The sequence below is a fragment of the Mercenaria mercenaria genome, chromosome 1 (assembly GCF_021730395.1).
Source record: "Mercenaria mercenaria strain notata chromosome 1, MADL_Memer_1, whole genome shotgun sequence".
Lineage (NCBI taxonomy): Eukaryota > Metazoa > Mollusca > Bivalvia > Venerida > Veneridae > Mercenaria > Mercenaria mercenaria.
Window position 1 is genome coordinate 12,418,078 of NC_069361.1, and position 23,471 is coordinate 12,441,548.

At 36.6% G+C, this 23,471-nt stretch overlaps 1 protein-coding gene across 2 annotated transcripts; it reads right to left on the reverse strand.

The window, feature by feature from the left end:
• Positions 1-5,987: 5,987 nt before the first annotated feature.
• Positions 5,988-23,091, reverse strand: LOC123544963 (neo-calmodulin-like). Of its 2 annotated transcripts, XM_053539943.1 has the most exons (7): positions 22,915-23,091; positions 21,412-21,453; positions 20,104-20,134; positions 17,333-17,476; positions 9,666-9,760; positions 6,946-7,093; positions 5,988-6,309 (listed from the first exon to the last, which is right to left on the reverse strand). In XM_053539943.1, exons 2-7 carry the CDS (start codon positions 21,412-21,414, stop codon positions 6,269-6,271), a joined length of 462 nt encoding a protein of 153 aa, XP_053395918.1. In that variant the 5' UTR covers positions 21,415-21,453; positions 22,915-23,091; the 3' UTR covers positions 5,988-6,268. The 2 variants fall into 2 exon arrangements, with proteins under 2 accessions (XP_053395918.1, XP_053395923.1); XM_053539948.1 differs by lacking the exon at positions 21,412-21,453 and having other exon boundaries at positions 20,104-20,135; positions 22,915-23,089.
• Between the last annotated feature and the right edge of the window lie 380 nt (positions 23,092-23,471).

The window sequence follows — 23,471 nt, forward strand, 5'->3', positions numbered from 1 at the left end:
TATGTGTTCCTCACATCCCGCTTACAGACAGATAATGCAAAAGGAAAATTCAGTATATAGGTCCTTATGTAGTTGCTAAAGTAATTTATTAAAACAATATACAGGTTCAATCATCAGCTAAAATATGTTTTCAAACCACATTGAACGATATTAAAATGCAAAGCGGATACTTCTTATGCTTAATGGTATGAAAATAAAAGGTAGGAGTAGATGTCCCGGAAGCACAGAGCATCCAAAAAACCGCCTGAAGGCCATGCATCGTAAACTAGACCCGCAACAAAAAGAAACTATAGTTGATAGATATAGCAGACCGGTTTCCTAAAAAAATCCAACATGTACATTTTGATTTTATGCAAAATAGAAAAAAATGGTTAAGGGGTAGATAAAGGGATGGAGGTGTTGGAGGAAGTGTCACAAAAGGAAGGATGAATTTTCAATAGGGAAACCACGCTCAAAAACACAGTCTCTCTATACTGCTAACCACACACACTAACATACACACACGCACGCATACACACGTACAGCAAACAGACAAGCGGGTAAAGCAACACAGTGGGGCACTGCCCAGAGATGGCCGATGGCCAAACTATTGTGAACACCTAACCTCACTCTTAGAAAAATGAGAGGGGCGTAAATGCAAGGGGGCAATGGGGGCAGGGAAAAGTAAGGAAAGAAACACCACCAACAAACAAGAAAATATACGTAGTATAAAATACGAAACGGACAAAAAGCGAGTTGAAAGTAGGGGCACCGCCTTGCAACGGCCAGTAACCTAAATAAAGGAAACTGGGAGTTCAAACACGTTTAGGCATTCCAGTTTCGCACTTGTCCTATTTTCAATATGTTAGACAAGACGGCGTAAATGAAGTAACTCGCTGCTGAGAAAAGCTCTAACATTTGTAACAAAATACCAGATTACATAAAGTAAAACATAAATAGGGTCAATCTAAGGGATAATTATACCAGTATTCTCAGTCAGAGCACCAAAAGCCTAGACTAAGCAAGCTGCAGGACAACTCCCTCAATCCGTTTTTATAAGATTTAGAAGAAAAAAATGGAATCCTACACTTAATTAGTCAAGGAAAGCGTAGCAGCCTACAGTCGAGTGACATGATAAAGACCAACGAGTCGTCTCTTCTTGATAGTGAATGTTTGGGAAGCCATGAAGAAACCAAATGCAAACAAAATGTCAGCAGCTGTCAGACTGATATCGTACATAAAATAATATAAGACACATATTGTTGAACTCTTCATTGTCATTGAAGCCTTTAACTGGGAAGAACTTATCTGCATGTGGACAAGACACAAAAACATATTCAGGAACAACTGAAAAAGATGATAATTGAGCCGCACCATGAGGAAACCAACATAGTGCATTTGCGACCAGCATGGATCCAGATCAGCGTGCGCATCCGCCAGTCTGGTCTGGATCCATACTGTTCGCTAACGGTTTCTCTAATTGCAATAGACTTTGAAAGCGAACATCATGGATCCTGACTGCGCGGATGCGCAGGCTGGTCTGGATCCATGCCGGTCGCAAATGCACAATGTTGGTTTTCGCATGGTGTGGCTCATATTATTTTGATCTTCCATGTTGCTATATATACTCAAGAAAGAGTGCCAGTCATTATCTTTTGACATCGAAAGTTCAGCTATTTCTTCTGAATCTGAAGTGTCACCGGTGAGAAACTGTGTTGCAGATATTGTTAAAACTGTTTATGTCATCAACATATTTTTAAAAGAATTTGTAGAAAATTGTATTTCTGAAACAATTTCAAATGACAGTTCAGTACGTGTGAGAGTTTCTAAGAAATGGGAACATAGAAAGCAGGTGAGTGTTTCAAGTAAAGCAAAGTAAGAACGGAAAGCATTCCGGCAAAACAGTGAAGAAGAATTGTTCTAGCAAAACTGTAAACACAGGTTTCGAGAAGAATTATCCTAGCAAGACTGTAAAAAACAGGTTTCTGTGAAGAGACATCATTCATTACGTGAAAATCCTTCACCAACAGCATCAAAGTCAAGATCCTGGTCCATCAACATCAGTGGACAAAGTAGTCCAACTTTCTTCCAACTGCACCTCTGACGTCATTTTATGTCATTTTACATTTTATTATGTGTAGCCGCGAAAATATATTTGCTAATATCGGTGTTTATATGATTAACTGATTAAAAAATAATGGTTATTATGTTAAGGAGATGATGCCTAATACTTACATTTTAAGTAGTGTTTATATAACCAGTTCAGGCCGCCCATTGCCATTTAGTAAGTGTATATTAGTGAAGCCTATAAATAATCGAACCATATTACATCTCATTTCCAAGGAGTTTATATATTGATGAGTCAAATGATTTTGCAAAACATCAAGATTTCAAGGATGCTGGAATATATTACTTGTCTCATTTACAATGTTCTTATTTTCAAATTGACAATTTCACTGTCTTATGAAGAATATGCATCTAACTGAAAATCTGTTTCGGTCTTATAATATGCAGTCATTTACAAATATTTTATTGCCCCTACCCATATTTTTCTACCTCTGACGGTGACATTTTTGCAGTACATAGTTTAAAATCTGAAATAGTTCATGTAAAAAGGTAAGAATTACTTTATTATTAGCCAGAAAACGTCACCTACCTATCCACACGCAGTATGTGTGGAGAGAACACAGCGAATAACTTGTCGCTTGTATAAGATCCGGACATTTTTGCAGATAAAGTTATTTGAAACGATTTTGAAGTTTGGTACTACCCAGATAGAATGTTGTTATTGTTGATGGTGTTGTAATATGAGATAAGGTCGAGGTCAAGTACACAAACGGACTGCTTTCAGCTGATTTATCTTTTAATTAAAAACAAAGATATCAAGGCGTGTGTCACAAAATTGTAATAGATCTAATTTTCTTTCAAAATCATGAAAAAGGAAGTAAAAGATATAAAACCTTTCTTTATGTATATCCATATTTAATTTTGACCAATCGTCTTTCAGTATTTATTAATTTCCGTTAACTGTTGTCTTGATTCACCATGGCGGACAACTCGGCTGGTGAATGTTCCGATTTTGATAAGATTCTGTATTTACCCGGGACATAACAGTGTAAGGAATTGTGACAAAAACGAAATATCGATTACGGACTTATTCGTAGGAAATAATAATGAAAGTTCAAAATTGGTACTGACATCTGATAACGCAGTTTACATCCAGTTTGTTGTCATACTCAGTGGACGTCGAACTTGGCAGGCTTGAAACTGTATCGCCGAGTTACCTGAATCGGTGGGGCACCTAAATCATTTTATTTTATTTATGAACTTATGAACGCGGTTTGCCTTAACAGGAAGCAGAATGATGTCACCGATTTTTGCGTTCGATGTGTAAACAAACAGTTATCGTCACAGCTCTCAAACTTGCAAAAAAAAAAAGTGTCAAAAACAAGTAAGTAGCAATAGTTTTAAGTGCATCTATGTAAATTTGGAAAGATTTCTTATTATTTTTTACCCCTTTTACAAAAACTCTTTCAGTGCGTCCATTTTCAGGCTAATGAAATAAAAATTTCAGTGTCTGCTGAATATGTAAATGAGCAGTCACGTGAACCTCACAACCTAGAATTTATGTACAGGGTGTTCTCAAAAGTTACTCTCCTTATATTTTTTTTCTAATGTAAATACTGCTTAACCCCTGTCTTGATGACATGTCATGGTAATATGAATATGGCTTGCTTTTAAGATCAGACCTGAGAAGAAACGCAAGGGCTATAGAAACTACTCACCATCTGCTTTAACAAATACATACAAAAACGGTATTGCCAAGAACATGTCAGTCAGGAGGGTTGCTATACAGTATAAAGTTTCTTAAAATACTCTCAGACAGAGACTCCTGGGTCGTGTTGATTTTGAACGCACTGCCTCAGGACTTCTACCAGTGCTAAATCAGTGCAAAGAGGCCAAATTAGTGAACGTGTTTAAAGCAATGTCAAGTGTTGGGTACGGTTATACAAGATCAGAGGTGGTCGATATGCCTTATGATTATGCAGTTGCATTAAACAGTCCCTTCAGCTTGAAATGGTTTCACAACTTCATGTAGCGATGGCCAGAGCTTGAAGTGCAAAAGCCCAGGTCTCTGTCAGTATCGAGAGCAAAAGCAACATCAAAAGAGGTTGTGTGGACTTATTTCAGTGATCTTGAAAAGGTAAGTTCAATATTTATACATTATTGAGCACTTGAATTCATGCTTAATACTGATTGTCTAGTGGATTTATTTTAAACATGAAAACAAATACCGCTTTCAAAGTAATTTCTCTTGCTTTCCGTAACCTTATACATGGATAAACAAGCTAAAATCTTAAAATTCAACATTTTATTGCCTTTATGTACATTCTTAATAGTCCTGCTCATTTGAAATCTCATGTTTTCAACACACACTAAACTTTGCGAAACCCTTTTACCACTTTTGCATCCACTGGCTATATATAGTTCCAATGATATTCGAGTAACACATACATTGTTTGGTTCTATGGCATGTCATGAATAATAATTCATTTGACATTTTGAAGGTTCTTGTGAAGTACAACTTGAAGGACGAACGTCATCGCCTGGATATTGTAGATGAGAAAGGTCTTCAAACAGAACACAGCCCACCATATGTAGTTGGTCCAAGAAACACAAAGGTACAAGCAGTTACATCGTCACGCTCAGGATTAACAACAGTTATTGGCTGTGGAAACGCTTTGGGCTGACAAATACCACCTTACTTCATATTTCAAGGATCCCGTATGAGAGAGGAACTTCTGGCTGGATGTTCTGTTGGAGCTGATGGTGGCGTTTTAGAAACAGGCTGGTCAAGTTCTAAAACCTTTCAAACTTACATTCAAACTCATTTCCTGAAGTATGCACAAGGCAGGTCTGATGACGACTACATCATTCTATTTTATGATGGAGCTCGCACACACATCTCTGTTCCACTCATCAATTGGGCAATTCAGCATAAAGTGATCCTTGTTGTCCTTCCAGCCCATACAAGCCATGTACTGCAACCGCTAGATCTTAGCTGTTTTGGCCCATTTCAGAAGATATATAACAAACTGTGCCATTTGTACACAAGGAAAAACCCATCTTCTACTGTAACCAGATACACCAGATAACTTAGAGAATTCTTTCAGAAGGTCAGGAATATATCCGTTCAACCCTTCAGCTGTTAATTCCACTCAGTTTGCACCTGCCATTCCTTTCAGTGGAAAAGCTGATGTCTGACATCTGAAACACATGACAACCCTGAGGTTGAATAATCTGCTACAGCTACAGTTGACCAAGCCTATTAATTCTTTGCATGCAAGCTAGAACCTATTGTAAAAAAATCTGATAGGACTGTAAAATCAAGAAGAAACATCAGTAAAGTCGTATGTGGGAAAACGATCACTAAGCTAGACGTTCTTCTCTCAACTGAACTGCATATTGCGTGTGGATCCAAAAGTGGTAAAAGCACATCTTCAGAGATCAAAGAATCCAATTAAAGCAAACCGCTCAAAATGAGTGCAAAGTCCTCAGCCAGGTCCATCTGCCATCAGGATTCAATCTTAAGACACACAATCTGACACAGATGAGGACTCTGAAGTTCAATACGAATAAAATGCTGCGTATGTCATCAGTTCACTCCCAGAGAGTTGAGAAATTGTGTCTCAGTGGTTTTTACGCAATGGACCCAATGTAATTATCAAAGTTGTCATCACTGGACACACCTAAAGTATTGCTGTGAGCAAAAGGGTGGTAAGGCTACACGAAAACTTCCACTGCCCATGCCATACTTAAGACTGGTTGTTAGAAATCTGACAAATAACTGTTAATTGTTCATTTTCATAGTTGCTACTCCGATGGTCTTTGTTTATAAGGAAAATGTCAAAAATGAGGTCATACACACTCACAAATTTTACGCCAATGAATCTTCTCAGCTCGGATATTAGATCAAACCCTCTACGGCATCAATTAAAAAATACATGTACTTTTATTTTGAACTTTATTTGCACAATCTTTCAAACAAGGAACTATCTGATAGAGAAAAATAGTTCAGTATACTAGTTTTTACAGCTATAAGTATACTAACGAACATATTTTGCTATAATTATCTAGACACTTGTAGTAAAAGTAGGTGTTGGTGTATATATTATATCTGTATGGTGTATATATAAACACGTTCGAACGTCCAAAATGTAACTTGAATTCAAGTCCTTCGTGTGATGGAATCTTCTTGAAAATGCACGCATGCCATAAACGACAGCTATCATCTCTTTAGGGCACTCTCCAACAGAAGTTGTGTTAACGCTGAAAAATAAATGTTAATGTTAAGTCTAAAACATTCAAAAAGACATACACTGAAGGCACTTAATATTTAAGCATGAAACTGCTGTTTTGACGTTTTCAGAGCAGCGGTGAATTAACAGGTATGTTAAAAGAGAGATCATCGCGCTTGCACCTAAGGTTTCATAAAGGTTTGATACAAAAAATTGCTTTAGATAAACGCATGTACGACACTTTTACACAATTTATGTAGGAAATGACATAAACGAAATGATGACGTCATAAATCATGGATTGGGGCAATAGAAATTAAAACTAAGATTTATTTTAAAAAAAATAGTATTTGATGAATCAAATGTTGAACATGGATAAACTTTTTGCACCTAAGGACTCTTTTTTTAAGTATTTTTGTCATTAAGTAAAATGTTTACATGTCCTTCTGGTGTCTGTATAGAAAATTTGACCACTATCGATTATTGGCCGGAGGAATATTCTTCGGAATGATTCTTTCGCTGGCATTTAAATGATTTAAGAAGTCCAGGCAAACAAAATCAACAGTATAACAATGCTGCCTCTCCCATTAATCTAAATGTATTTGTTAGTGATATTCTTAAAAGAAGTTTGCACTCTTTATGGGGCGTAAGTATTGTATGAAACATACATGTATAATTAAGTTGTCCATCAGCATCTAGGTCGGCCTCTTTTAATAATTCATCGACCTCTTTCTCGTCCAGTTTCTCTCCAAGATTGAGTAACACGTGCTTTAGTTGCTTTGCATCTAAATAACCCGTGCCTTCTCGATCAAATACCTGAATTTATCAAAATAGCAAAGATAGTGTGAAGTAGATTCAAAACTGCAGCAACTAGGAAATGGAACCTGGAAACGCTTCCACATATATTATCGCCAAAATATAAAAAAGGTCAGATGATGCAATCAGTATTTTAAATGAATATTTTTCATACTGTATCTATCAAACGAGTCAGTAAAATTATAAAATGCTAGGCTCTGCCATTTTTATTCATCAAGTTTAGTAAATTTAAACCATCTTCTTTGTGTAATTTAGACACATGTTTGACATTTTACCTATCACTCATTAATTTTCGCCAATGTTTGAGGGTGTTTTTGTTATTTTATGCAAAAGTAATGTATCCTGAGAATATTTATACTAACTAAAATAGCCCAAATGGCCAACTGAAGACAAGGTGACGAAGTAGTAAGATCCCTGACTTCTACGCAGTTTAGCATATGTTCGAATTCTTTTTAGAAACGAGTTTTAAGCTACTCGCCCACAGTTCGGGTGAAAAGTTTCAACATATCCATTTCCACCAAGTTTGGAAAGAATGTATATATGATACTGGAAAATGATAAAGTGGGTGAAAAGTAAAGGTTAGATACTGGTAAAATGCAAGAAGATTGTAAATGTTCTGCATTATTTCAAAAACGTTGCAATAGTTTACTACCTTCTACACAACATGTTACTTATAAGAATATCTTGCAACAATTTTATGCCAATGAATTTGTACCACTCGTCACTTTCTGAGAACTCACTGTTCATGGATTTTTGAGGGAGTTTTTTTTTTTGGCTAAATGTGTGGGTTAGTCCCTTTAATGTGGTGTCAGAAAACGGCCAGCTGCAAAACACCATATGAGATCTCATATCGTTAGGTGTATATGGTGGTCATAGCCCTTAATTACATTTGCTAATCATAAGCTCTACTGTTTTATATTTATGTAAAATTACTCCCCTTCACAGTTACAACACCTGGCAGGGTTTACTTTTATTTACACTGTCCCGTGTCTGTGGAACACGGTGGGGGGTAAGAATGAGGTTGGGTGCGCACCATAAACCAGTTAAAGTTTCCCACTGGTGTTTTACCACTGACCGTCCCAAGGCGGTGCCCCGCTGTGTTAATTTATTTGTTCGTTTTGTCCTCGGGTATTTGCTTTGTATACGAGTGTGTGTTTGTTTGTAGTGTGCATATCTGCGTGCTGTGAGTCTCGTTTTGGGGAGGCTGCGTTTTTGGAACATGGCATTCCATGTTTGATATTTATCCTTATTTTCTATGTTATAAACAGAAATGTCGCTATTTAGATGCGGGCACCGAAATTAATATACAGAAACATAGGGCCTACAGAATATTCATGAGTGCCAAGTAAAAACTGACACTTTGATTTTCACGTTTTAAGCATAATACTATAGAGGTTGGTCGAATTGATTTTGTCTGTTACAGGTGAAAAGAAAGAAATTTCTAAAGCTAATAGATCTATGTGATGAAAATAATATAACATTTGTGTCTTTACATATTTAAAGTATTAAACTCGTTAAATAAGATTGAAAAATTCTCCACAGAAGCTCGCACTTAAGTATTTCATTCGACTCGTTTGATAAATTCAATATGAAACACAATCATGAAATATCATCTAGATATCTATACTAGAAACGATGTCAATGTCAAAGTGTTATACAGCACTGAATTCCGCCTGAATTTATTTCACTCCCACGACGTCAAACTCGTGATCAATCTATATTTATAGTCAATTTCATTGGTCTAAACAGAGTCACATGATTAGTGACAGAAAGTCATACTGACCCGAGGGCAGGACCAAATCTCCTACTGACCTACAGCAGTGACATCATAACGTCGTGACGTCAAAAAATTCGACGTCATACCACCAGACAAGAAAAAATACCAATTGGTGCTAATGTTTGTAACGGATTCAATACCAAAACAGATGTTGCCTTTAAGGTTCGGTCAGTATTGAAGCAGGCCCTGGTCCAAGGCCGGGCCACCAGTCTCCCAGTTGGCTGAGAAGTGACCTATATGCCTACTCATCACTCTATTTTGGCAAAGGAATATATCTTTATATTTTCTCAAAATTTAGACCCAGGCACGCACCAGAGGTCACCATTTCATACCTGTATTTCAAAACTTCCCTAGAGGAGAGCCCCCTGCCCCCCACCACAATCAAGAGGAAAGTAACCCCTCCATTACCTCAAAATTTAGACATAAACATGCACCAGAGGCCACCACTTCATGCCTGTATTTAAAAAAAATTAAGGGACAGTGCCCCTGATTCCCTACGATGAGGGGAGTACCCCCACCAGTAAATGCACCAGAGGCTACCATTTGTTACCTGTATTTTAAAAAATCCAGAGGGGAGACCCCCCTCGACCCCTAACTTAGGCAGAGCCCCCTCCCCCCCCCCCACCCCCACCTCCAATGCCTGTTGGCTCTCAGCACTATGCGCCTTGACGGTGATCTCTTCGTTCCAGGCTGGTGCCCCCCCCCCCCCCCCCCCCCCCCCCCCCCCCCCACACACACACACTAGTCGAATATTTCTGGATCCGGGCCTGTAAAGATTAAGTGCTATTAACTTACTCTGAATGCATCAATTACGTCATCTTCCGAATTGACAGGTTTCCAGAATTTTGCAACTGTGGAGATAAAGTCTTTTTCTTCAATAAAACCACTCCCTGTAGAAAATATGCATGTTGTTGATTTCTATCACACATTTTCGTAAATATGTATATAAGTTTTATCGTCTTGCAAAACTTTTTCCTAAGAATCTTCAGCCAAACGGGTACAGTTTAAACTGTATCCTTACCATGATAAAAATATAAGTATTTGCTTTCATAAAACGTTTAATATCACAATTTTATTTGATCACCATTAATAGCAAAATTGTTCGCTGGAAAAATCTACCCAATACAATTTTACTTCGATATAGCGAAATCCAGTTTCAATTCGTTATTACGAAATTTAATTCGCTTTTATATTACTACGAAACCTTAAATCGTTAAATAAACTTCTTATTAAGTTGGAGCTTCAGAATGTATTTTTTTTAACGTTTCATGGGTTTCTTATAAAACTTTATACCTGAGAAAATTTGCTGTACGAAGTCCAAACCTCCAAGGTCAAGGTCACAGACAAGGACATTTGGGTAAGGGTTAAGGTTTTCATTATATACCCCATAACATGTTCGATAAATGCCTTGCTCTTTAAAATACCACTTGTACTAGTTGTAGTGTTTACATATACTTGTGACGTAGGTGCTATATCATGTTACACTGCCTGCATGCTGTTTAGCCTCTTTGATACTTTAGTAGTAGTTGCCTAGCTCTCGTAGTAATAAAAGTGTAAAAACAATATAGTGTTGCTCTATGAGTTTTAATAAATAAATGGCATATTAAGACATTGGCTATGAGCCTGTGCAAAGAGCATTGAAGCATTACAATGGCGACGAGATGAAAATGTGATTTGATTAAAAAAAAAGTGGAATTCGGATTAATCTTAATGTAAAATCTGTGTAAGACACTTGTTTACATAATGACGGGACTTACGCCGTTTCCACCATTTCACGTCAAAGAAAATTCTAGCAATGTGGGTGTCCGATGGGAGACATACATAGAAAAGCTAGAAAACTTATTTAATGGACTCGGAATTGACAAGAACAAACGAAAGAAAGCGTTACTTTTGCACTATTCAGGAGATGAAGTGTTCGAAATTTACAAGACATTAGATCTTGGACATGCAGATGGTAACTACGCTCAAACGAAATCCGAACTGGACAAATATTTTAAACCGCAGAAGAATACAGAGTTCCTCCGATACGAATTTGGCAATCTCAGACAAAATCAAGATACTATAGACTCATTTGTTACACGTTTGCGGCAAAAAGCAAATGATTGTGAATTCAAGGATAAAGAATCTCAGATCAAAACTCAGTTTATTCAAGGATTACAATCGGAAAAACTTCGAAGACGATGTTTGGAAGAAGAAAAATCACTGCAGGAATTAATAATAATGTGTAGGACTTCTGAAATCGCAAATGACCAAGCACGTGCTATGGAAGAAAAACGCGAAGACGTATCTAAAATAAATCCTAGAAGACGTCGCCAACGCCGTCAACGTCCTCAACGTCAATTTCCGAATGAAGATCAAAGAAACCCAGCGAAGCGTGATAAAAACTGTCGGCGATGTGGCGGAAAATTTCCTAACAGGGCCAGTGCCCGGCGTTTGGAAAAACTTGCCTAGGCTGTGGGAAGCCCAACCACTTCAAAATTGTTTGCCGTTCTGGAAAAGTGCGATCATTTCAAGAACAAAGTGATACAGAAAATGAATGCTTTGGATTGAATTCGATAATTAACAAGAAACCGCGTGTGAGTATGAAAATCGGCAACACAAGAATGGATATTACCGTTGATACAGGAAGTACCTTAAATACCATGTATGAGCGTGAATATAACTTGTTAAAACCTAAGCCAAAATTGGTAAAATCCAATGTGAAAGCCTATGCCTATGGTCAAAAGCAGCCTATACATTTCATAGGGAAATGTGTGTGTTCTGTAGAAAGTAAAGATAAAATCACAACTACGGAGTTTCATGTGGTGAAAACAGGTGAATCCTTATTATCATACCAGACTGCTGTAGAATTGCAAATCGTACCTGTCATTAATGAAGTTCACGATAAAACACAGGACATTGTGGACAGCTACGCTGACCGATTTCAAGGTGTCGGGAACTTAAAGGACAAAGAAATAAAGCTCCACATTGACAAAGATGTAGCCCCTGTTGCTGAGACACACAGGAGGATTCCGTTCAATATGAGGAAAAAAGTTGAACAAGAAGTTGAACGACTCGAAAGAGAGGACATAATCGAAAAATCTTCAGGACCAACGCCTTGGGTCTCGTCAATAGTGTGCGCACCGAAAGAAAATGGACAAATTAGATTATGTGTCGATATGCGTGAACCAAATAAGGCTATTATTAGAGAGAGACATGTCACACCCACCATTGACGAAATAATTGCAAAAATGAACAATGCAAAATACTTCAGTAAACTGGATTTAAATCAAGCGTTCCATCAGATCACTCTTGCAGAAGAATCGAGATATATAACGACGTTCTCTACGCACATAGGATTATGGCGGTACAAAAAACTGAACTATGGTGTGTCAGCAGCGCCCGAAATTTTCCAGAATGAAATAAGACAAGCGTTAGATGGATTGCAAAATGTGATGAATATCGCAGACGACATTATTCTGTATGCAGAAGATGAAAAAAGTCATGATCAGTTCCTGGAATCATTGTTTCAGAGACTGAGAAACAAAAACTTAACTCTGAATAAAAAGAAATGTATCTTCAAAGTGAATCAAATCAAATTCTATGGATACATATTCTCCGATCAGGGAATATCTCCAGACCCTGAAAAGGTCACAGCTATTAAGAAAGCAGCCAGTCCAACGACAGTAGCAGAACTACGAAGTTTTCTTGGCATGACGAATTATGTGTCGCGATTTATTCACGACTATTCTACGCTGACTGAGCCATTACGCAAAATGACTCAGAAAGGAATTAAGTGGCAGTGGACAGAAACAGAAGAAAGTGCGTTTGTGAAATTAAAAGATGCATTAACTAGTGACACTGTAATGTCATATTATGATCCGAGCAAAGAACTTGAACTTACAGTCGACGCTAGTGGTGTAGGGGTTGCCAGTATCTTGAGCCAGGAAAATAAGATAATTGCGTACTCAAGTAAAGCACTCACTCCAGTACAACAAGATATAGCCAGTCAGAACGAGAATGCTACGCTCTAGTGATTTCTATTGAACATTTCAAGATGTACTTATTTGGAAAACAGTTCAAATTGATCAGTGATGCAAAATGTCTTGAATCAATCTTCAACAACCCAAAAGCTAACCAGCCACTGAGATTTGAAAGATGGAGACTTAGACTAGTTGGCTATGATTTTCGCGTCCAATATAAAAAGGAAGTGAGAACCCCGCAGATTTTCTCAGCCGTCATCCATTAGAAAACACTGAAAGTGAAGACACTATTCAATATATCCTTGCTGAGGAATATGTACGATTTGTGGCTGAATGCGCCGTGCCCAAAGCTATGAAACTGGATGAAATAGCGTCCGCAACAACTGATGACAAACTATTACAAACAGTAATACAGTCACTGAATTCAAATAAATGGGATAAAGAGCTGCGAAAGAAAAACAAAACTTATGACTGTTTCTTTAGAGTTCGTGAAGAATTATCAGTGGTCGAAATCGAACACCATACAATTCTGTTACGTGGCACGCGACTAGTCATACCAGAAACAATGCATCAGAAGGTCATTGACATCGCCCATGAGTCACATAGTGGATTAGTAAAAACAAAACAATTGTTACGGGAAAAAGTTTGGTTCCCTCTATTTGATCAAAAATGTGAAAACACTGTGAAATCATGTATGACATGTATGGCCGTTGATCCGCGAAACCCAACAGAACCAATGAAGTTGTGCACGTTGCCAAAACGAATTTGGGATGAAATTAGTGTCGATTTTTATGGACCTATACCGAATTTAAATGTGTATCTTATGGTCGTGATTGACGACTATAGCAGATATCCGTTTGTAGAAATATTGCACAATATTTCAGCAGCAACTGTCATCCCAAAACTAAGAAATATATTCTCTATGTTCGGAATACCCTCAGTTACCCGTTCCGATAATGGTCCACCATTCCAAGGACAAGAATTCGCAAACTTCGCAGCAGAAATGGGATTTAAACACAGACGAATCACCCCATTACATCCTGAAGCAAATGGAATTGTAGAAAGGTTCATGAAAACACTGACAAAAACTGTTCTTGCCTCACACATTCAAGGACGAAACTTGAAGAAAGAACTGAACACGTTTCTTTTGAACTATAGAGCTGTACCACACACGAGTACAGGACTTGCGCCCAGTACACTTATGTTTGGAAGGAGTATTCAAACTAAGTTACCGGAATTTAAACCTAAGCGGTCGGATAGATACGTAAGGAAGCGTGATGAAAATTTGCGCACAAAGAATAAACTGTATGCTGACAAGAGGAAGAAAGCACGACCTGTGCATATGAAAGTTGGTGATTCGGTGCTTCTGAAACAAAAGAAAGAAAATAAATTATCTGCACCATTCAGTTACAAGCCTGGAGTTATTGTGAACAAAAAGGGACCAATGATGACTGTAAAACAAGGAGACAAATTTGTTACTCGAGATGTTTCTCATTTCAAACCAATTTGGAAAATACCACCAATGGCACCGGAAGTTCCAGCCAAACCACCCGAAACCGTTGTACCACCTCGACCGAAGAGGAATATTTCAAAGCCAATTCGTTACCGGGATTGATATTAATGGAGTGAAGTGTACTTAACTATACATAAACATGACCTCTCATTGGAATTTGATTCATAAAAAAAAAAAATAAAATAAAAAAAACTGGAATTTATTCTAATAAATTACGATCTAAATGCCAGGCGTATATGCTATTAACAGTTAGACCACACCGTTGGATGTTATTTGAAAATAATTGGCTTGAAAATAAACAGACGCATATTGTTGTAAATAACTGTTTCAATTATCCGATAAGCGCGTATTTCAAGTTGAACTTTACATTATGTTGATAAACCACAATTACCTTTGGAACATAGGACATGAAAACGTGAGAACATTTTGAAACATTTATGAACTTTGCCGGAACACTACACTGTAAACTTGCAAAATTTGTGAGAACTTATTTTACCAGTGCATAATTAACATTTTGAAATTTTAAGTTATGACAAATGTTTTAATACTAAATTTTGCATTTATTAAAGAATAGATGGAACATTAGAAATTTTGATTAATTAGAAACTTCAATTGATTAGAAAAACTAATTTTGTAAATTGAATTTTAACATGATTTGAACTGATTGATTATTATAAAGAAATTGATTTTCAATTTATTAAAGAATAGATGGAATGTAGTGTTTACATATACTTGTGACGTAGGTGCTATATCATGTTACACTGCCTGCATGCTGTTTAGCCTCTTTGATACTTTAGTAGTAGTTGCCTAGCTCTCGTAGTAATAAAAGTGTAAAAACAATATAGTGTTGCTCTATGAGTTTTAATAAATAAATGGCATATTAAGACATTGGCTATGAGCCTGTGCAAAGAGCATTGAAGCATTACACTAGTTACATCTATATGTATCTTATATTTAAGGAGCTTACTTGACAAATGCAGATTTTGGGGCCTAGACAAAGTGTGATTGTCTGCAACGCTTAATATCTGTGTGGCATTTCATTGAAATATACGTTGATGTATACAGGACACGCACGTATATTTTACGTTTGTATGTATAGGACACGCACATATATTTTACGTTTGTATGTATAGGACACGCACGTATATTTTACGTTTGTATGTATAAGACACGCACGTATATTTTACGTTTGTATGTATAAGACACGCACGTATATTTCACGTTTGTATGTATAGGACACGCACGTATATTTCACGTTTGTATGTATAGGACACGCACGTATATTTCACGTTTGTATGTATAAGACACGCACGTATATTTCACGTTTGTATGTATAGGACACGCACGTATATTTCACGTTTGTATGTATATGACTATAGGACACGCACGTATATTTTACGTTTGTATGTATAGGACACGCACGTATATTTCACGTTTGTATGTATAGGACTATAGGACACGCACGTATATTTTACGTTTGTATGTATAGGACACACACGTATATTTTACGTGTGCATGTATAGGACTATAGGACACGCACGTATATTTTACGTTTGTATGTATAGGACTATAGGACACGCACGTATATTTTACGTTTGTATGTATAAGACACGCACGTATATTTTACGTTTGTATGTATAGGACACGCACGTTTATTTCACTTTTGTATGTATAGGACTATAGGACACGCACGTATATTTTACGTTTGTATGTATAGGACACGCACGTATATTTCATGTTTGTATGTATAGGACTATAGGACACGCACGTATATTTTACGTGTGTATGTATAGGACTATAGGACACGCACGTATATTTTACGTTTGTATGTATAAGACACGCACGTATATTTTACGTTTGTATTTATAGGACACGCACGTATATTTCACGTTTGTATGTATAGGACTATAGGACACGCACGTATATTTTACGTTTGTATGTATAGGACACGCACGTATATTTCCTGTTTGTATGTATAGGACTATAGGACACGCACGTATAATTTACGTTTGTATGTATAGGACACACACGTATATTTTACGTGTGTATGTATAGGACTATAGGACACGCACGTATATTTTACGTTTGTATGTATAAGACACGCACGTGTATTTTACGTTTGTATGTATAGGACACGCACGTATATTTTACGTTTGTATGTATAAGACACGCACGTATATTTTACGTTTGTATGTATAGGACACGCACGTATATTTCACGTTTGTATGTATAGGACTATAGGACACGCACGTATATTTTACGTTTGTATGTATAGGACACACACGTATATTTTACGTGTGTATGTATAGGACTATAGGACACGCACGTATATTTTACGTTTGTATGTATAGGACTATAGGACACGCACGTATATTTTACGTTGGTATGTATAGGACACGCACGTATATTTTACGTTTGTATGTATAGGACTATAGGACACGCACGTATATTTTACGAATGTATGTATAGGACACGCACGTATATTTTACGTTTGTATGTATAGGACTATAGGACACGCACGTATATTTTACGTTTATCTGTATATAGGACACACACGTACATTTTAAGTTTGTATGTATAGGACACGCACGTATATTTTTAGATTAAATTTGTTCCATGCGATCCAGATAAGGTGTCGTGCGATCAAAATAAGTTGCCGTGCGCTCGAGAACATTCAGTAACGTAGTCACAACTACTTAGAAGCAAAACTTTTACCAAAATTTCAAAGTTAAAATTGGGCATCATTTTGAAAAAATAAAAGCTAGAGTTATGTCACTTATCCTGTGCAGTCACCATACGATACCAAAGATATGTTTGAGAAATGAAAGCATCTGGCCAAGTACGTTCAGAGAAACCTGCTTACTTGACGCACACACGGAGACAGACTCGTACTTCGGCGAAAGAGCGACAACAATAGCTATACGGTACTATTTTACAAAAAAATAATAGTCGAGATAAAGTTAAACGAATGAGCAATTGTGTTTTACCTTTTTTGTCTGCCTCTTTGATCATCTTTTTGATGTCGTCTTCAGAAGGATTCTGGCCTAGTGATCGCACCGCCGTGCCAAGTTGTGACGTCTCTATCTTTCCTTTGTTACTCACGTCAAACATGAAAAACGCTTCCTTAATCACTGACAAGAAAACAAGAAAATCATAGACAAGAGATCACAGAGTGATCTTGGCGCCCACCAATGTGCCATTTTTGAGTGTTCCAAATTTCAAGACTTACTGACTAGCTCAAGGTCAAATTTCATTTCCGTACACAACACTGTGCATGTGGTCCTAATTCGAAAGCTGTAGCTTGAGAAATGTGAAAGTAGGTCAGTAGATCAATCTTAAGGTCAAAGTTTAATTTGGTACACAAAACTATGAAAGTGGTCCGAATTTGAAGGCTTAGCTTGAGAAATGTGTAAGTAGGTCACTAGGTCAAAATCAAGGGTCAAATTTCACTTCAGAACACAAATCTATGCATGTGGTCTAAATCTGAAACCTGTACCTTCAAAAATGTGAAAGTAGGTCACTAGGTCAATGTCAAGGTCAAAGTTTGTTTCGGTACACAATCCTATGCATGTGGTCTAAATTTGAAGCCTGTAGCTACAGAAATGTGAAAGTAGGTCACTAGGTCAATCTTAAGGTCAAAGTTCATTTCGGTACACAAAACTATGCATGTGGTCCAAATCTGAAGGCTGTAGCTTGAGAAATGTGAAAGTAGGTCACTAGGTCAAAATCAAGGTCAAATTTTATTTCAGAATACAGAACTATGCATGTGGTCCAAATTTGAAGCTTGTACCTTCAAAAATGTGAAAGTAGGTCACTAGGTCAATGTAAAGGTCAAAGTTTGTTTCGTTACATAAAACCATGCATGTGGTCCAAATTTGAAGGCTGTAGCTTGAGAAATGAGAAGGTAGGTCACTGGGTCAAAATCAAGGTCAAATTTAATTTCGGAACACAAAACTATGCATTTGTTTCAAATTTGAAGACTGTACCTTCAAAAATGTGAAAGTAGGTCACTAGGTCAAAATCAATGTCAAATTTTATTTTGAAACACGGAACTATGCAAATGGTCCAAATTTGATACCTGTACCTTCAAAAATGTGAAAGTAGGTCACTAGGTCAAAATCAAGGTCAAAGTTTTTTCAAGTGCACAAAACTATGCATGTGGTCAAAATTTGAAGGCTGTAGCTACAGAAATGTGAAAGTAGGTCACTAGGTCAAAATCAAGGTCAACTCATGTCAAGGTTCATCTTGCCACTCAAAAATATACATGTGGTCCAAATTTGAATGTTGTAGTTATTGACAAGAAGATTTTAAAAGCTTTTCCCTATATAAGTCTAAATGAACCATGTGACCCCCGGGGCGGGGCCATATTTGACCCTAGGGGGATAATTTGAACAAACTTGGTAGAGAACCACTAGATGATGCTACATTACAAGTATCAAAGCCCTAGGCTTTGTGGTTTGGACAAGAAGATTTTCAAAGTTTTTCCCTATATAAGTCTATGTAAACCATATGACCCCCAGGGTGGGGCCATATTTGACCCTAGGGGTATAATTTGAACAATCTTAGTTGAAGACCACTAGATGATGTCACATACAAAATATAAAAGCCCTAGGCCTTGTGCTTTTGGACAAGAGGTTTTTCAAAGTTTTTCCCTATATAAGTCTATATAAACCATTTGACCCCCAGGGCGGGGCCATATTTGACCCCAGAGAAATAATTTGAATCATCTTGGTAGAGGACCACTAGATAATGCTTCATACCTAATATCAAAGCCCTAGGCTCTGTGGTTTTGGACAAGAAGGTTTTCAAAGTTTTCCCCTATATAAATCTATGTAAATTATAGAAATAAACAAAGGGCCATAACTCACTCATAAATTGTTGAACCAGTCTGATTTTCAGGGGGACACAACTAGGGTACCAACACATCATTCTGACAAAGATTGGTCAAAATCCCCCCAGTAGTTTCTGAGGAGATGCGATAACGAGAAATTGTTAACGGACGGACGGACGGACGGACGGAATGACGGACGGACGGACCACGGACGCAGAGTGATTTTAATAGCCCACCATCTGATGATGGTGGGCTAATAATATAATAATAATAATAATAATAACTTTATTTAAAGAGGATAACATATTTGGCTATAGCCAGTCTAACATATGGTCCTCTAACATAATAATGTAAAAAATCATCCTAATATATACAGTGAATTGAAAGACATGAATAAAAGTAATGTATTATGAACACATTAATTCTTAGTGGCATAAACAGTATGTAGTACAATGAACAGAGATTAAGATAAGATAAAATTATGTACAAGTGGTGAAAGAATAAATGTTATTTGTAATCCGCGCACTAAAACCCTAAAAACTCTTTTGTGAGAAAAATAGGGGAAAGCGTTGGATTACATAGAAACCATAATGTAACTTTTTAAACAATTTATATGTGTCAGTTACTCTTCAAACTTTACAGAGAATAATAACTACGCTCATAACAATGTACCAGCGATTTCTTCTGAAATTTCAAATTTTATGCCTATAATATCAACAAAGGCCGTTTATTTAATAACAATATTTCAGCTATTTTGTATAAAACCTTAAATTCCCAAACAACAATAATATTTTACCGAACAGTTTTGCCTAGAATTCGTTCAGTGTTGATACAAATCCTAGAAGGAATGAAAAAGTAAATTATAAAATCAATTCTCCCGCCGGTCTGTAAGAATTTATTTTTTGAAAATAGGTAAGAAGACTTTACCTTTCTTCAGATCTTCAGATGATTTGTCAGCCTGTAATAAAATTAAATTACATATGAAATACGGAGATTGTCTATGAACACGGAAATATTATATAATATTTTCTTTTTTACATTTTGAGTATGGCAGAAAACAGAATGAACACTAGTAATGGAATCCTCTAACCTAGACATTTCTTTTTTTAAAAGAGCTATACACATCATTGGTAACAGTCCGCACACGGTGCTTATGGATTTATATACCCTTCAAAAATTTGCTAATTACGTCTTTACAACAAACATCCTTCAAAAACATCGTTTTCTCGACTTCTTCATTTTCTACAGATTTTGTAACGACAAAAGTAATCAGGGTTTTAAATTTGACCGAAAAACTCAAAGCCACTTCAGGATCGATATCGGCACCAACGTTTCATGTCGCTACAGGTATCAGGATGTACACTAAGCAAAAGCAAAATCTTATATGGTGAGAATCGGCTAGTGTTTCAGATGTTCTTCTGAGGTTAGAATGAACTGAAGAATTAGTCAACAGCTTTAAAGATTTCGTAGTAAGATATTATGAACAAGGAAGAAAACAATTATTCAATTGGTGCCCGGAGATTAGTTATCTAGAAAATGGTTAGTTGCAATTATGAAGTTTTAATGTTACACATTTTGATTCAATAAGCACTGAGTTTGTGTAAGGGTACAGAACATCAGCACTAGACGAAAAGTAATAATTGACATAAGATAGAATAGAGGAAGAGAACTCCACCGTCCCGATGTGTTTAATAATGTTTGAGTTATATCCCATGTGGGGTTCGCCAACTCTTCACATCTGTCTACTATGGGGGACTCTACTTAAGTTTGTTTTGAAAATGCAAGACCAGTAAACTTTCATATTACGTTGAGGTGGGATGCCGGTTAGCGATAGGGAGATAAGGCTACTACAAAACAATAGATAAACGAAACCGAAAGAGTAAAAACTAACATTTTTGGAGAAGTGTATGGTGAGGAGAACAGCGCTTAAAACCACAAATGCACAGCTTCGCATGCTGAATATCATGTCAGGTCTCATGACTTTAGGTCAAATACCTGACACAATTTCCTTTATGCTTATTTTTGAAAAGGTCATTGGTCTGAATTTAGTGTGCGCACTTTGTAAGTGAAAACAGCAACACATATTTATTCAACTACAATGACAAATGTACGATTGTCATTTTTAGGCTGTTCCGTACGCTCCCCCCACCCCCCCCCCCCCCCCAATCCCCCTCTCTCTACAAATGTATACATACAACGTTTCTATTGTAATATGAAAATGTATTAACTCCTTACCATGTTGCAATAAGTGATGACTATGTCCTTATGCAGTTATTCTGAAATGGAATTATTTATTAATAATTATCTATAAAGATTCGAAGGTGGTCGGTCACATTTTCTGTTGTTTATTCAAATTGTTGCGTCTCAATTTAACTAAATGTATGAATTGCAACAAAGTCAGATGCCTATCAGAGCTTTATTCACTTCATTTTAGATAGCGGTTATTTCCCTTTAAACAGAATATTTATATCTTTTGAATTAAAGACGCCCCGCAAAATAACTGTATTCTTTTGTATTTCCATGATGGTAATCATACATGCTTTGCATGAAGAAAATGAGAAATAAGAAGTATGTAGTTACAAATTGACAGTGACATATATAAGGCCAAGACAATGTGTTTAATGTCTAAATATATTATTAAATTAATGTAGTAGTATGCACAGTACTTGATGTATTAAAGTGAGTTTAGACCACTATTTTTACAGTGTAATATTATTATTCTATCTTTAACAAAACTATACTGAAAAGATAGAGACTGAATAAAATTACAGATGAAGTTGTGGAAACATGTTAATTCAGGGAGGGCCTAAATTGTCCACCTGCCATCTTGTAGAATAGCTGTATTTTACCAGTATTATCAGAATGATTTGCACGTGGGAGGAAAACGTAGGTCACTAGGTCGTGGTGGGTCTTTAAAGTAAATACTATTTGAAGTTTAATTGGCGGTCTCACAAGCTTTATTGTAAAAATCCATAACATGTTCAAAATCTGTCTACACTGAACATGGACATTATCAGTATGCATTATTGTATCAATTATATACATAACACGGACACAGGAAACTTAAAGTTTGCTTTATCTTGAAAAGACATTCAGACACATAAATGTGAAATTAAGTGCACGTTACATGATTTAAATGACTTCGATTTCTATCTCATTTGAAAATTTCTCAGAGGCTGGTATGTTTACTTACTAGTATTATGAAATAATTCAACACACACACACACACACACACTAGTTAACGTATATTATATATCAATACCGGTGAATCCATATGTACATAAAAAGAACTCAAATAAGTGCCACGTAGACAGAAGCGCTGTTGGATCCACTGGTTTGTTCTGCATCGACCATAACAACACATCCTGGCGGCCCACACATGAGACTGGTATTTAAGTGAGAGTTCTTAAATTATTGAGCCGTGCCATGAGAAAACCAATATAATGGCTTTGCGACCAGCATGGATCCAGACCATCCGCGCAGTCTGGTCAGGATCCATGCTGTTCACTAACGGTTTCACTAATTGAAATAGGCTTTGAAAGCGAACAGCATGGATCCTGACCAGACTGCGCGGATGCGCAGGCTGGTCTGGATCCATGCTGGTCGCAAAGCCACTATGTTGATTTTCTCATGGCACGGCTCAATTATGAATGATTCGCCAAACATTGTTGTCAAACTGATATATTCAACAATTATATAAATATTTTACCATTTCATTTGATGGTCGCAACTCACCTTTTTTTTTATAAAATCCAGAAATATCTCAAAATTATACGCAAAAAAAAAAACACGCTATCCTTTTGTTTTAGAGTATGTACCACCCACTTTTAGACCATTTTTGTTGACATTTTGATATCTTCCGATCGTTGTAAAATCATTAATGATTAAACTCGTCTCGAAGTACACAACTGATAATTGTTGCAATGGTTTAATCAAATAAATAATGATAGTGCATTGTGGTTTAAACACAGGCCGTATCATATTCCCTGTTCATAAAAGATAAAATGCAAATGGTTCGGCTGTTATATTTGTGGGTGCCTTTAAGCATTCATAATGTATTTTGTTATGATCAAGCAGTAAAATGGTAATGTATTAACTTCCTTGTAGTTTTGATTGGATTTTATCAAACTTTATAATTATATTTAATATTTCTTATAACCTCCCTTCAAAAGATCTGTCTGTGATCTCAACTATACATAAGAATCTTTATCTTTTTAAACATAAGAATAATAGTTATGTAAGTTAAGAATATAGACAGTGACGTATATGCCTTTTTCCAGTGGCGCAACTCTGCA

Excerpts from the sequence above, each read along its gene's own strand:
- LOC123544963 (XM_053539943.1), bottom strand. Across the intron at positions 17,477-20,103 it reads ATCTGAAGATCTGAAGAAAG|TGATTAAGGAAGCGTTTTTC; the intron begins GTAAAGTCTTCT and ends TTTTCTTGTCAG. Across the intron at positions 6,310-6,945 it reads TGGACAACTTAATTATACAT|CGTTAACACAACTTCTGTTG; the intron begins GTATGTTTCATA and ends TTTATTTTTCAG.